The 15802-nt window shown below is 40.9% G+C and overlaps 1 protein-coding gene across 9 annotated transcripts in view; it reads left to right on the forward strand.

Moving 5' to 3' along the window:
* The window catches only part of POLG2 (DNA polymerase gamma 2, accessory subunit), a 39793-nt gene that overhangs the window by 15553 nt on the left and 8438 nt on the right, over nt 1–15802 (forward strand). For 2 of the 9 annotated variants that reach the window (XM_077853776.1, XM_077853772.1), the window contains one exon: nt 1554–1757. The exons of 1 other annotated variant lie outside the window; for it this stretch is intronic. In XM_077853776.1, the coding sequence (XP_077709902.1) occupies nt 1554–1559 (6 nt within the window). In that variant the 3' untranslated portion in view covers nt 1560–1757. Of the gene's footprint in view, nt 1–1553; nt 1758–11183; nt 15261–15315; nt 15665–15802 lie in introns of those variants that run through there. 6 more of the 9 variants (XM_077853771.1, XR_013354763.1, XM_077853770.1 and 3 more) reach the window with 6 other exon arrangements.

Below are 15802 nucleotides of genomic sequence, written 5' to 3' on the forward strand. Positions count from 1 at the left end.
CTTCAAGACTTAATGTTATGTGGTATGTGTACCTGAGTTTCTCATTTTATCAGGGATACAATTGGTATATTGGATGCGTTTATGGAATCAGGATTGAGGGAAAACGAGTGGAGTGCCTTTTCCTTGCCGGTGCTTGGTTCATTCTAAGGCTGAGTGGAAGATAATTCCATCCCCGACAAAGAACAGAGCAGTAGTTTCAATGATGAGCACTTCTGTTCATCTAGTGCTCCATACTGCTACCTGTATTTATCATTCTTAACTCCTTCTTCTTCACCTCCAGTTGATAACTAATTCAACCCTGTCTCCTAAATAGTATCAGATCTTTCTCCATCCTCGCTGCACTACCCATGTTAAAGTCACCAGTGTCCTTTGGCTGGATTGTTTGTTCTTTCTTTTTTTTTTTTTTTTTTTTTTTAAGATTCATATATTTATTTATTCATGAGAGACACACAGAGAGAGGCAGAGACATAGACAAAGGGAGAAGCAGGCTCTCCCCATGGGGAGCCAGCCCAGTGTGGGACTCGATCCTGAAACCCCTGATCATGCCCTGAGCCGAAGGCAGATGCTCAACAACTGAGCCACCCAGGCATCCCTTTTGGTTGTATTCTTGGAATAATCTCCTGATTGCTCTGTCTCCAGTCTTGCCCCCTGCTATTTCATTAACTTCCATTTTATAAGTAATCAATTCTTCCCTCCTTTGGGCTTATTTTGTTATCTTTAGTAACATTATATTACTAAACACAATGTTGTGTTTAATATCTGTCTTTTGGGTGAAAAGTTGGGAAGCTTTATGTTTTTCTCTTCTCTAGTAACTTGTTAAAATACACCTTTCAGATGATATAAGAGGAAAAATAGGTTTCTATAGATAAAGCAATTAATGGTTTCATTGTATATAAAACAAAGGGATGGTGGTGCTTGAACTCTCCAGTCCTCTTAGTTCTAGAATCTTATCTTTTGAGTCATTAAAGGATAATTGAGTGAACATTATCAAGTTACAGTTGTTTTTTGAATGGTAAAGACTTTGTGGTCCCAGTGTATCTTTAATGAAATATTTATTAAGCACACTTACTATGTTTTTTTTTTTTAAGAGGATTTTTTAAAACATTTTTTATTTACTTATTTGAGAAAGAGAGAGGGTCCGCATACACAGGCAAAGAGGGAGAGGGAGAAAATCTCAGACTCCACACTGAGTGTTGAGCACATCATAGGCTCGATCACATGATCCTGAGATCATGACTTGAGCCAAAACCAAGAATCTGAGGTTCATCCCTAATTTCACCCCAAATAATGTGTTGAGGTACCAGTGTTTATTTCTTGGATTTTATTTTCTTTTATGACTTTTTATGTATTACAATAAGAGAGAAACTTTCTGAAAAGTTTATTTTGAATATGGTTCAAAAACTTTAAAAACGTGTTTTTTGGTCCAGCTCTCAAGCCCTGCTTTTGAGTTTTCTGACTCTGGAAAGTGGCTGGATTCTAAAGTAATTAAAGCTGGTAATATGGTGAATTTATAATTGTGCTCATGTATTTTGTTTAACTACTTTTTTCCTTAGATATGATGAAATGAGTATCCTGTTCACAGTTTTGATTACTGAAACTACTTTGGAGAATGGGTTAATACATCTGAGAAATAGAGATACCACAATGAAGGAAATGATGCATATATCCAAAGTAAAAGGCTTTTTAATCAAGTACATATCATCAGCTAAGAATGTATAGCTTTAAATATTTGTGTAATAAATATTCTCCTTTCCTAATTTGACTGTCTTATGTTAAATTTGTTCTTAGCCCCTTTACTCTTATGGACATTTTTGGTGCTTTTAATTAAGTTTTTATTACTTATATTTCTTAATGGATTCCATTCTATCAGAAATATGTTCAGCCATGAGAAACAAAAATTCCATCATACTGGATTAAGCAAATTGTAGTTTGTTTTTCTCATTATAAGAAGTCTAGGGGTAGACTGCCCAGAGCTGGTATAATTGTTTCCTCTAGAGTTAGGGACCCAGGCTCTTGATGCCTGTCTGTTCTACCATCTTTAGTGTGTTGGCTTTAATTTTTATGCTTGCTGCTTTGTGGTCACAAGGTGGCTGCTGTATTTCTAGACTTGTCCACATTCTAGTTAGGAAGAAAGTCAAAGAGCTAACCAGCCAAAATTCTTCCCCTTTTTATTTGTTTTATTTTGCTTTATTTTATTTTTAAAAAGATTTTATTTAGTTATTCATGAGAGACAGAGAGAAGCAGAGACACAGGCAGAGGGAGAAGCAGGCTCCATGCAGGGAGCTTGATGTGGGACTCGATCCCAGGACTCCAGGATCACACCCTGGGCCGAAGGCAGGTACTAAACTGCTGAGCCACCCAGGGATCCCTACTTCCCCTTTTTAATTGGGAAAGTAAAAACTTTCCGAGACATCCCAATCAGAAGGCTCGTTTATATTTCATTGGTCAGAACTGGGTCACCTAGTCATCCCAAGGCCAATCACTGCCTAAGGGAATGAGAATATGATTTATTTGGATCAAACACAACTTAAGCTTTAGGGTTTTGATAGTCTCTTATCCTCTCTTTTATTATCAGGAAAGAAGGAATCTTTATAGAATCTGCCACACGCATGGGGCACCTGGGTGGCTCAGTTGGTTAAGAATCTGCTTTTGGCTCAGGTTATGATCCCAGAATCCTGGGATCAAGTCCCTGCTAAGCAGGGAGCCTGCTTCTCCCTCTGCCTGCTGTCCCCCTACTTGTGCTCTCTCTCTGTCAAATAAATAAATAAAATATTTTTTAAAAATCTGCCACATGTATACTGTCAAATGTTGAAGGTTAACCTAAAACTAAACTTTAAAAAATTAGGACATTTATTGATTTTTGAACAGCAAGAAAAAATAAATGTTAGGTGGCATAATCTAATACTATAGTCTCTTTTGTATCTGGTTCTAATAGATATATTTGAAGGAAATCTTTGAACTTTTATGACCTGGTTATGTTTGTGTTAATTATACTGTCATTACCTGACAAAAATTCCAAACATACGAAGAATAGTATAATTAACTCTTTAAGTGCTTTCACCGAGCACCGGTAACTATCACCTGTGAACATCTTGCCTCATCCTTCCATCAGTTTGAGGCAGATTGCAGCTCTCATTTCATGTGTAAGTGTTTCAGTTAAGTGTCTTTTGTTAACCTTTATCATTCCTAAAAATTAACACTTGGTGATATTAAGGAATTATTGACAATTTCCTTGGATGTGTGATAATGGCATTAGGGCCTTTTAAAAATCTGATAGACATATACTTAAATATTTTGGAGTGAAATTATATGATATCTGAGACTTGCCTTAAAATTCTCTAGTTTAAAAGTGGTGAAATAGGGGAACCTGGTGGCTCAGTAGTTGAGCATCTGCTTTTGACCCAGGTTGTGATCCCAGGGTCCTGTGACTGAGTCCCTCATCAGGCTCTCTGCGGTAGCCTGCTTCTCCCTCTGCCTATGTCTCTCCCTCTCTGTGTGTGTCTCATGAATAAATAAATCAAATCTTTTAAAAAATAAAATAAAAATGGTAAAATATAGATTAAAAACAATAGTATTTCTGAGTTGTTGAAGCTGGGTGATGGGTACATGATGGTCCATTGTATTTTGTGTGTGTTTGAAAATTTTCATGATAAAAAGTTTTTAAAAACCAATTATTTAATAATCAGATATCTTTTCAGTTGTCTCATAATTTCTTAAAATTGTTTGAAGTTGATGGTTAGGTCTTTTAATCTCAAGCTCGCTCTCTTTTTTTTTAAGAAATTGGGCTGTTTATTACAGTGTTTGTCACTCTTTGGATTTTGCTTATTGCATCCCCATGATGGTTTAACCTGTTTCTCTCTATATATAATTTCCTATGGATTTGGAAGTTGAATCCAAAGCCTTGATCAGTTTCAAGTTTAATTCTGGGAAACAAGATTTTTCTTAGGTTGTTGTATTCTCCCATCAGGTGGAGTAATGCCTGGTAGGTTTTCTTTGGGGATGCTAGCAATCATTGATCAGTGCTTAGGTCAGTCAGTTCGTTAGAGCTGACAAAACGGTGATATTCTGATTCTTCATTAACTAGAATACTTCTGTGAAGAAAAACATCTATTACTTGCATAGAGGTATGAGAGAGGTAGGATAAATGCAGATTTGAAGTTGTTCTCTTTGATGTTCAAATTGTCCTATCTTTGGCCAGTGGGAGCCTCTTAGAGTTGGCTTGGAGTCCTTTTGACAACTTAGTAGTCTTTGATAGCTTCCTTTGTATCTAATGTCTTACACAGAGATATATATTTCAGAGTTTCTCTAAGAAGCCCTGGTTCCTTTTAATGGAAAACAGTATTTGGAAGCTGTATCTGGGTACTGGGGCTGCTCATTGTTAGAAGGTGATCTTTGTTTCTAGGCCTTTTCAGTGTTCAGTACTAGCAAATACGTAAGTGTGCTTGTGTATTTCCCCCTGAATTAAAAAAGTCATGAATCCACACCAATACTTTATATTCAAATTCAAGACTGCAGTGTGTGTGTGTGTGTTAATTAGCTTTGTCGAGATAAAATTTATTTCAATATATTTACTTACTTTAAATGTATAAATGATGAGTTTTTACAAATGTGTAACCACCACAGTGACAATAGAGAACATTTCTTGTCACCCAAAAAATGTCCCCTCCTGCCTTTTTAGGACTGCAGGGTTTTTACTGAATCTCTTTTATCATGTATCTGTATTTCTTCTCATTCCAAAACCCCAGTTCTCAAGAATACTGAGGGTGATGATAAAATTAGAAAGCCATGCCCCACAACTGCTCATTTGCTTGATCTCATCTTCATTATGGCAGTCTCAGAATTGCCGGACCAGTATGACCACTGTATGTCTACTTAAAAGTTTACATTTCAGAGGTACCTGGGTGGCTCAGTCAGTTAAGCAGCCTGCTCTTCATTTCAGGTCAGGTCATGACCTCAGGGTGGCGAGATTGATCCCCACATCCAGCTCTGCACTCAGCAGGGAATCTGCTTGTCCCTCTCCCTTTTCCCTGCTACCACTCACATATGTTCTCTCACTTTCAAATAAAATCTTTCTAAAAATTTAAATTTCATTTTTGGAGTTTGGGGCTCAATATTTAAAGTTTTAAAGCATTTTTCTCTTTTTTTAAAAAGTGAACTCATTTTTTAAAAATATTTATTTATTTGTGAGAAAGAGAGTGAGCAAGAGTAGGGTGGGGGCAGAGGCAGAAGCAGACTCCCTGCTGAGCAGGGACTCCCAACGTGGGGCTTGATCCCAGGACTCCGGGATCATGACCCGAACAAAAGGCAGACTTTCAACTAACTGAGCCACCCAGGTGCCCTTTAAAGCATTTTTCTAAAGAAAACCCCAGTCCTGCCCACGGCTACTTTTATTTAGGTACCTTGTCTTCTTAGAAGCCTCAGCCTTCATGGAAGGATTGTATTCCTGGTCTGACTGCAGATTGTATCCGCAGTAACTGCTAAGGCATCTGCAGTATTTAGCAACTTGGAATGTTGACACTGCAGGTGAGGTCAGTGATACTTATGGAGGTTTATCCAGATTAGATGTATCTAGCTGGAGTTCTACATCGGAATCTCCTCTAGCGCTTGTTTTTGTTTTTTGTTTTTAAAGATTATTTATTTGAGGGATCCCTGGGTGGCGCAGCGGTTTAGCGCCTGCCTTTGACCCAGGGCACGATCCTGGAGACACGGGATCGAATCCCACGTTGGGCTCCCGGTGCATGGAGCCTGCTTTTCCCTCTGCCTGTGTCTCTGCCTCTCTCTCTCTCTGTGTCTATCATGAATAAATAAATAAAATCTTTTAAAAAAAAATAAATAAAGATTATTTATTTGAGAAAGAGCATACAAGCCGGAGAGGAGCAGAATCCTCTCCCTGGGAGGAGCAGGATCCTCCGGAGGGAGGGAGAGAGAATCTCAGGCAGACTCCCTGCTGAGTGCAGAGCACAGCACAGGGCTCAATCTTAGCCCCCTGAGATCAAGAGCTAAGCCAAAATCAAGTTGGTTGTTCAAATGACTGAGCCACCCAGGCACCCCAATCCTGTGGAACTTTTTAAATATACTTGAGCCCTATTTACTGGTAACAGTCTCTGACAGTGGGGCTCACACAAGTATATTTTTGAAACTTACAGGTGATTTCTGATGTTCACCCAGGAATAATCGCCATTAAATTTATCAGAGCTGCATGCCTGGGTGGTATGGTTTTGATAGATTTTCCCTCCAATCCAGTTTTTATTGTTATTTTTTTTCAATCCAGGTTGTTTTTAATAAAGTTTCTTACCAAATACCCTTCTTAGGTATTAAATGACTCCAATATATATTGAAAAATGTCATTAGAAATAGTTCTATGAAACTCATTATTGATTTAGCCATAAGAGTGTTCTTTTTTTTTTTTTTTAAGTTTATTTATTTGAGAGAGAGATGTGGGCATGTGTACAAGTGGAAGAGGGCAGAGAAAGAAGGAAAAAGAATCCCAAGCAGACTCAGCACTGAGTGCAGAGCCCGCTGCAAGGCTTGATCTCACAAGCCTGAGATGATGAGCAGAAACCAAGAGTCGGAGGCTTAACTTACTGAGCTACCCGGGTGTCCCTGCTGTAAGAGTGTTCTTAAAGGCCTTTTTTTTTTTTTTTTTTGAAGGCTTTTGTTTGCTGTTATAGCACATCTTCCTGTAAGAAAGCATGGGAGAGTTTTCTCTCAGATAGTGTACTTCTCCTGGCCTGTTATTATATGTGTTATCTATTTGTTCATTTTATTCATTCAAAAAGGCTTTTTGAGCACCTAACTCACAGGGACTGTAGGTATTGGGGATGTAGTGATGAACAAGATAGAAGAGGCCTTTCTAGTAGACAGGTGGGGACAGCCACTAAGCAGGTAGGCACATGGACAATAACAGGTAATTTCAGATAGTGTTGTAGGTAATAGAATTATGTGCTAGATCATGTACTTTGCATAAGTGGTCAAAGAAGCTCAGAGTATGTGACCTTCAAACAGGCTGAATGATGCAAAGGACCCAGATGTGTGAAGATCTGGGGTAGCACATCCTGGGGGGAGGGACTAGCCAGTGCCAAGATCATTAGGATGGAAAAGGTGTGGAGTGATCGAGGAGGAGAAAAGAGGCCAGAGGATGCTGGAGTAAGTGAGCAGAGGTGAGATGAGTAGTGGATGGGATCAGACAGGGTCAGGACCCACATCACTTGGAGCCATGGCAGCCATAGCAAGTCTTCTGGAAGCCACTGAGGCAGGAGGGGATGGCTTAAATAAATAAAGGACATACTGTTATTTTGAAAGGATCGCTGTAGAATGGAATGTAGAAGAGCAGAAGAGAAGCAGGGAGACCTGTTAAGGAACGCTGACAGGTGATGGTGGCCAGGACAAGCAGACGGCAGTACCCTTCTTAGGCCTGCAAGAGGAACCCCCTGTACTGGGCCCTGTCTTCGAGCATTCTGCTCTGGCCCTTCGTCTGCGTCCTTCCCAATGGGATGTTTGAGGCGCCAAGGAGGCATGCTTGGAGATCATTGTAGTCCTTAGGTGGCTAATTTTTATAACCTGCAAATCAGTTAACAACCTCTGGTAGATAGTATTGGGGAAAGGTCAAGGGCATAGTCCATGTCCCTCGAGGGTGGGAAGGAGAGAGAAGGAAACTGAACTTCAGGCATCACAGAACTACTGTTGATCATTCCTCTGGTTAGGTCTCCCCTTTATATCCTTCCTGAGAAGCATCACTGAGAAAAGGCAGTTAGAAGGGACAGCTGGTCATCCCAACAAGGCTTTTGTGCTGCTCCGGTGTTAACCCTGCAGGTACCATCTTTTCCCAATTTTCTCTTGGATTATTGGTGGGAGTTTTTTCCCCAATAATTTATAATAGCTTATGGAACTTCAAACTTTATCTGAGATGGTGGGTTCAAAATATTTGCCCTAGTTATGCTCTTGGCTTAGCTTATGATTTTTAAATGTAATTTTTAAATGAGTCATATAATTAAAGAATCCTTTATGTCTTCTGAATTGTGAGTCATACCTAGAAAAGTCTTCCCCTCTTAAAGATTATTTTTAAATTCCTCCTGTTTTCTTCTGGCACTTCTATGGCTTCATTTTTGGGTATTTTAATATTTGATCTATCTGACTTTATTTTGTTGTAGAGAATGAAGTAGGGGGTCCAAATTTTTATTGTGATTCTCAAGTTTTTACAGTATGTTGAATGATCCATCTTTTCCCCACTGACTTAAAATGCCATATTTTTTCATATACTGAATTCCCATGTGTGTTTAGATTTATATCTAGACTTTTTATTCCATTCCACTGTTCTACTTGTTCAGTACTATGTATGCCAATATCACACTTTAAACATCATGGTAGCTTTATAATGTTTCTAAACCTCACACACACCTCTCTCCCTCTCCCCCTGCTTTCTGTCATTTATGTTTTCTATATGCTTCTTGAATCCTCTACTCTTTATCTGTGTTCACTTTTCTTTTTTCTTTTCTTGAAGATTTTATTTATTTATACATGAGAGACACAGGCAGAGGGAGAAGCAGACTTCCTGCAGGGAGCCTGATGCAGGACTCAATCCCAGGACCCGAGGATCACATCCTGAGCCAAAGGCAGACACTCAACCACTTAGCCACCCAGGTGTCCCTGTGTTCAGTTTTCTTGTTCAAGTACATTGTGTAGTTCTTTCAGTGAAAACATGATGGAAAAACCTCCTTCTCAGTCTTTGTCTTAAAACATCTTTAGTTCACCCTCAATCTTGATTGAAATTTTGGCTAATGTGGAAGATATATTGAGTGGCTCTCTCTCAAACTCATCATAACCCTTCTTCTACTTGGCGGCGTCGGAGACCTAAAAACATTACCATTCCCTTACTGCCAGGGTAGGTATGGTGGTGAATATCTTCCAGTTGGATGCGTGTGCATGGGATTTAGAAAGTACAACAGAGTTAGTGATTGTCATGAGAAGCAAGTAACTAAGGTGGTAGAGTTCCACACTCCGTGTCTGACCTCCAGTTTCTGAGCCTGAGGCTATGGTGACAGAGGCAACAATGGTAACAGTAACGGCAGTAGCTTACTGGTCTCCAGATTGTAAGAAAATCTACAGGTAAATTATTAAAGTTGAAGAGAGTTTAGTGAAGTTGCTAAGGGATACACAATCAAGCTCAATAATATTGATTGTGTCTATATATCAGCAACATAAAATAAAAACACAACTTATCATAGCATCAAAATATCAAGTACCTAGAAATCTAACAGAAGATATATAAGATGTTTATGCAGGAAATGATAAAACACTCGAGAGAATTAAGACATACACAGTGAGATATTTGTAATTTGGAAGACCCATTATTCTAAAAATGTTAATAGTTCCCCCCCCATTGATCTATAAATTTAATGCAATATCAATCAAAGTCCCTATAAGATTCAGCGGTTTTTTTTCCTTTAAAAAAATGAAAAGCTGAGTCTTTTTTTTGTTTAAAAGCTGACTCTAAAACTTAATTGGAAATGCAAAAAGGTCAAGAATAGCCAAGACATTCTTAAAAAGAACAAGTTGGGAAATTTTCCTTTTCCAGTTATCAAAACTTATTTAAAAGAGTATGGTTGGGGATCCCTGGGTGGCTCAGCAGTTTGGCGACCGCCTTCAGCCCAGGGCATGATCCTGGAGTCCTGGGATCGAGTCCCACTTCAGGCTCCCTGCAGAGAGCCCGCTTCTCCCTCTGCCTATGCCTCTCTCTCTCTCTCTGTGTGTGTGTGTCTCGTGAATAAATAAATCTTAAAAAATATTTAAAAAATAAATCCAAGTGATCTATAAATAGAAAAATGTGTTCAACCTTGCTAGTCTCAGGGAAATGCAAATTAAAACCACAATGAGGGCACCCCTGGTGGCTCAGCGGTTTGGCGCCTGCCTTCAGCCCAGGGTGTGATCCTGGAGACCTGGGACCAAGTCCCACGTCGGGCTCCCTGCATGGAGCCTGCTTCTCCCTCTGCCTGTGTCTCTGCCTCTCTCTCTCTCTCTCTCTCTCTCTCTCTCTCTCTCCCCCTCCCTCTCTCTCTCTGTGTGTGTCTCATGAACAAATAAAATCTTTTTAAAAAATAAAATCACGGGATCCCTGGGTGGCGCAGCGGTTTAGCGCCTGCCTTTGGCCCAGGGCGCGATCCTGGAGACCCGGGATCGAATCCCACATCGGGCTCCCGGTGCATGGAGCCTGCTTCTCCCTCTGCCTGTGTCTCTGCCTCTCTCTCTCTCTCTCTCTCTCTGTGTGACTATCATAAATAAATAAAAAAAAATTTAAAAAAATAAAAAATAAAAAAAAAATAAAATCACAATGAGATATCATGATATGCCCACAAGAATTGTTAAATTAAAATGACAGTGCTAGTGTTGAAGATGTAGGGGAATGGAAGCTCTCATACTGCTCAAGGGAATGAAAAGGGGATAGGACCACTTAGGAAAATATCATGGCATTATCTACTTAGATTGAGGATAAACCCCATGACCCATTGTATTCCTACACATATTCAACATAATTGCATGCACTTGGGAAGCAGCAGACATGTTCTTAGCTGAAGAGTGGTCATAGCCACATTATTTGTAATAGCCCCAAACTGGCAACAGCCCAAATATCTGTCAGCCATAAAATAGATAAATTATGGTATATTCAAACAATGGAATGCTATTTAGTAATGGAATACATAATTACAACTACATGCACCAACGTGGATAAATCTCACAAATAAAATGTTGAGCAAAAAAAGCCCAACACAAGAATAAATGCTCTATGATTCCATTTATATTAAACTCAAAAACAGGCAAAAATACAATGTTCATATGCATACTTGGTGGTTCAGGAATGCAATAAAGAAAAGCAAAGAATTAATTCCCATAAATGAGTAGTGAAGGTAGGGAAGGGAGGGTTTTGAGTAGGAAGAGGCATGCAGAGGGCCTCCCGGGTGGCTGGCAGTGTTCTCTTGGTCTAACTTATTACACAGCACATATCTATTTTTACACATTTTCACATAACATGTGCTCTATTTCACAACAACAAAAAACAAAGAATATATGGATTTGGAAAAGAACCAAAGTGAAGCTTAAACAGACATGAAAAAAAAATGTAGCTATTGAAATGAAAACTCAGTAAATCTTTTCCTCCTCTTCCCTTCCTGAACAATTCCATCCAAAAGCCTGACCGTCTGTGTAGGGGATAAAGTAGAATGGGAAGCCACAGGAAGTTGCAGCTGGGTGAGGAGTGAGCCTAAGTACACAAGGCACTTAACAGCACCTGGACCCTGCCACGTGTGGCAGTTATTATTGTCGTTACAAAGGAATTCTTGGGAGATGGAGTACCCGCCACCTCTGTATCTTGTGTCACATCCCCTGAGCCTCACCTCTGATTCCAGCTGCCTCTGAGACTTCACTCACTTTGTGTTGACAACTTCTTGTTTCAAGTGTACAACACATGCCACTCATTTTCTGTCCTGGTGCTTTGCAGTAAGATGCCAGTGGAAGCCCATGTGGAATGTCCATATACACAGCCTAGAAGTGGGGGAGGCATCACCTCCTGGGACAACCCTCAGTCAATAGGGGTGGAAGCCAATGGAGAGGTCCTCAAGGACAGTTTGGAGAGACATTTTCTCATTGCTCCGAAGGTTCCAAGTGGGATCAAGCCCCAGTTGCCCATAGAAGGGCCCAACTCAACAGTATGCCCTGGTACTGGCTCTTCCTTCAGTCCCTTACACTTGTTCCCGCAGGTCACTTCTCAGATAAATTATTTGCACTGAAGGCCTTATGTCAGGCTTTGCTTTCAGGGCTAGCCCAGGATAAGACAGGGTATCAGAAGACCTTAGAAAGCAGCCCTGGGAAATGGAATTACTGCTTGGATGGATAGCAACAGGCGATGTTCTAAGGGGTAGTGAGGAGGGTGGTGATAACCATTACAGCCATAGCTTCACAATTACTTTACAATTACTAAGACCTTCCCCTACAGTGGGGAAGGAGGCTGAGTATGCAGTGGCTTTAGCACTTTCAAAGGCATGGGGCAATGGTAATTATATGGATTGTGGAGTTGGTTGGCTTCTACTAACTGCTTTAAAAGCTTTGCAAGGAGAAAATGAAAGGCTATTGATTCAGGGCATGCTGTGAAACTTAGAGGCATTTCTGGACTTTAAAACTTCAGAAGGTCTTAACTGGATCAAATCCAATTACCATTATGGTCTGGAGCTTGCTAGCCCCTCCCCAACCCTGTGTTGACTTTTCCTCTTGTTTCACGGCCCTGCCCCCAACTCCTGCTGTCTGAGGTCACCTGCCATATAGGCTACCTGCATCTAAGTCCTTGTTTCAGGCTCTGCTTCAGGAGGGAATTCAAGACAGAAGAAGCAGCCAATGGTGACCAAGTTACCAACTTTATGGCCTCAAAGACTTAAAGATTTTTAAGGGGAGCAGCCAATTCGTATGCCTCAATGTAAGTATCATACCTCAAATAACTAGCCTTTTTTGAATTATTATGTACCTGGCCCTGTTCCAAGACCTTTACATTGATTACCTGAGTTAATTCTCATGGCAGCCCTATAATGCAGTTATTATTTACCCCCCTTTCTCTGCCCCCCAAAAGAAAAAAAACTGAAACACTTAACTTATCCAGAGTCACACAATTAAGACATAACTGAGCCTAAATTATGCTCAGTCTGTCTGACTCTGGAACCCTTACTTTTTTAGTCTCTATGACACACTGATTCCCTCCCAAATAAAAATGTCAACGGAGGGTGCCTAGGTGGCTCAGTCAGTTAAGCATCTGCCTTCAGCTCAGATGATCATGATCCTGGGGTCCTGAAATCAAGCCCTGCATTGTACTCACTGCTCAGTGGGGAGAGCTTCTCCCTCTGCCCCATGCCCCTGCTGGTGCTGTCTCTCAATTTTTTTAAAAAAATTTTATTTATTTATTCATGAGAGACACAGAGAGAATGGCAGAGACATAGAGGGAGAAGCAGGCTCCTCACAGGAAGCCTGATACGGGACTTGATCCCTGCACCCGGGATCATGCCCTGAGCTGAAAGCAGACACTCAATTGCTGAGCTACCCAGGCGTCCCTCTCTCTCAAATTTTTAAAAGTCTTTAAAAAAATGTCAGCAGAGAAAGGGCAGAAATTATGCTCATGAATGCTGCTTTATGGCAACAAAATCCTCAAATTAATCTGGATCTGTGTGCGTTGTATCCCTTCCCACCCTAAAGAGGCATTCCCATGGCCAGTGCTTCTGCTGATCTTTGCTAGGATTTAACTCCCAGTTCAACCACTACTACTAAGCTATGAGTGACCTTGTAAAATTACTTAACCCATCTGAATCTAAGAAACAAATATTGCCCTTGTAGGATATTATATAGTTAGTGTCTAATCAGTAGCTATGATTTTTCTAGTTAGAGATCCACTGTTGGGAACAATTAAGACCGGTTCAGGCAACCCCCAGAAGAAGAGCAGAGCAGAAAAGTTTTGGCCAAGTTGTTTTGTTTGTCTAGAGCCCTTCAAATGCCTCTTTGCTTTTATTGGACTTTACTAATAACTCCTAGGATGAGAGATTTAAACTAGATACAATTTGACCTCTGAGGTGGTCTGAATGGTGGCTCCCCAAAAAGGAAAGTCCAGGGCAGCCCAGGTGGCTCAGCGGTTTAGTGCTGCCTGTGGCCCAGGGTGTGATCCTTAGTCTGAGGATCAAGTCCCACGTCTGGCTCCCTGCATGGAGCCTGCTTCTCCCTCTGCCTGTGTCTCTGCCAATCTCTCTCTCTGTCTCTCATGAATAAATAAATAAAATCTTAAAAAAAAGGGGGGGGGGGCGGGGAATCCCTAGGTGGCTCAGGGGTTTAGCGCCTGCCTTTGGCCCAGGATGATCCTGAAGTCCCAGGATCGAGTCCCACGTTGGGCTCCCAGCATGGAGCCTGCTTCTCCCTCTACCTGTGTCTGCCTCTCTCTCTCTCTCTCTCTCTATGTCTATCATGAATAAATAAATACAATCTTTAAAAATTAATTAATTAATTGATTAATTAATTAAAAAAAGCTAAGTCCATGTCCTAACTCTTACAAACTGTGAATGTCACCTTATTTGAATAAAGGTCTTTGCAGGGGCACCTGGGTTGCTCAGTTGGTTAAATGGCTGACTCTTGATTTCCACTCAGGTCATGATCTCAGAGTCCAGCCCTGTGTCAGCCTTGTGCTCAGTAGGGAGTCTGCTTGAGGATTCTTTCTCTTGCTCTCCCTCTGCCCCTCCCTCAGCTCTCTCTCTCTCAAATACATAAATAAAATCTTTATTTATTTATTTTTTATTTATTTATGATAGTCACACACAGAGAGAGAGAGAGAAAGAGACACAGGCAGAGGGAGAAGCAGGCTCCATGCACCGGGAGCCCGACGTGGGATTCGATCCCGGGTCTCCAGGATCGCCTTCTGGGCCAAAGGCAGGCGCCAAACCGCTGAGCCACCCAGGGATCCCTAAATAAAATCTTTAAAAAGAACAAAAGGTCTTTGTAGATATAAGTAAGGATCTCAAGATGAGGTAGGTCATCCTGTGGGGGGAGGAAGGATCATAAATCCAATAACCAGCGTCCTTATAAAAGAAAGGCAAAGAGGGGTGCCTGGGTGGCTCAGTCAGTTGGATGTTTGCCTTTGGCTCAGGTCATGATCTCAGGGTCCTGGGACGGAGCCCTGCATCAGGCTCCCTGCTCAGTGGGGAGTCTGCTTCTCCCTCTGTGCTCTTTCCACTCCCCCAAATAAATTTTAAAAATCTAAAAAAATAAAAGGAAGAGGGGGGGTCCCTGGGTAGCTTCAGCAGTTTGGCACCTGCCTTCAGCCCAGGGCGTGATCCTGGAGTCCCAGGATCAGGTCCCACGTTGGGCTCCCTGCATGGAGCCTGCTTCTCCCTCTGCCTGTGTCTCTGCCTCTCTCTCTCTCTGTCTCTCATGAATAAATAAATAAAATCTTAAAAAAAAGAAAGAAAGAAAGAAAGAAAGAAAGAAAGAAAGAAAGAAAGAAAGAAAGAAAAGAAAGAAAGGAGAAAGAAAGAAAAGGAAGAGGAGGCCATATGAAGACAGAGGCAGAGATTGGAGAGATGTTGCCATAAGCCAAGGAACACCAGGAAACATAAGAAATTGAAAGAGACAAGCAAGGATTCTCCCCTAATGTCTTCAGAGGGACCACAGCTCTGCTGACATCTTGATTTTGGATTTCTGGGCCCCAGAACTATGACAAAATAAATCTCTATTGTTTTAAGCCACCAGTTTGTGGTGATTTGTTCAGATGGGCAAAGTCATCTATTCTCCTTTCTTCCACAGAACACTGTCCTCTCTACAGAACGCTGATAGGAAATGTAGCACATAAAGGCATGCCTTTGACATTAGCTAAGTATTAAAGACTGAGAACATCCATGAAAATCAATGTAAATATTTTTGCAGCCTTCCAAAATCTGAGAGCAAATTGAAATGGTAATGGATAATAAATGTGTACTCAGTGAGTAATCTCACTTTACTCTTATGGTAACTACAGGGACTCTTCAGACACATTTTCAAAGTTACCAATTTTTGTTTTAGAATTTAGACATGATTTTTTCTTCTGAACCTTCAGTGGGCATGGTGGTGGGGACACTGGAAAGATGATCACTATACTGCTTCTAGGATGCACTTATCAAGAGCACAGTGGTCTAGCAATTACTCTTTAAATGATATGGCAATGGGGAGAATGGTCCATACCTAAAAATAGCAGAAGCATTTAAAAACTGTCACCAGTCAGGATCCCACCTGACAAAACTGTTGTCTGATGACA

Source organism: Canis aureus, chromosome 16 (assembly GCF_053574225.1).
Source record: "Canis aureus isolate CA01 chromosome 16, VMU_Caureus_v.1.0, whole genome shotgun sequence".
Classification (NCBI taxonomy): Eukaryota; Metazoa; Chordata; class Mammalia; order Carnivora; family Canidae; genus Canis; species Canis aureus.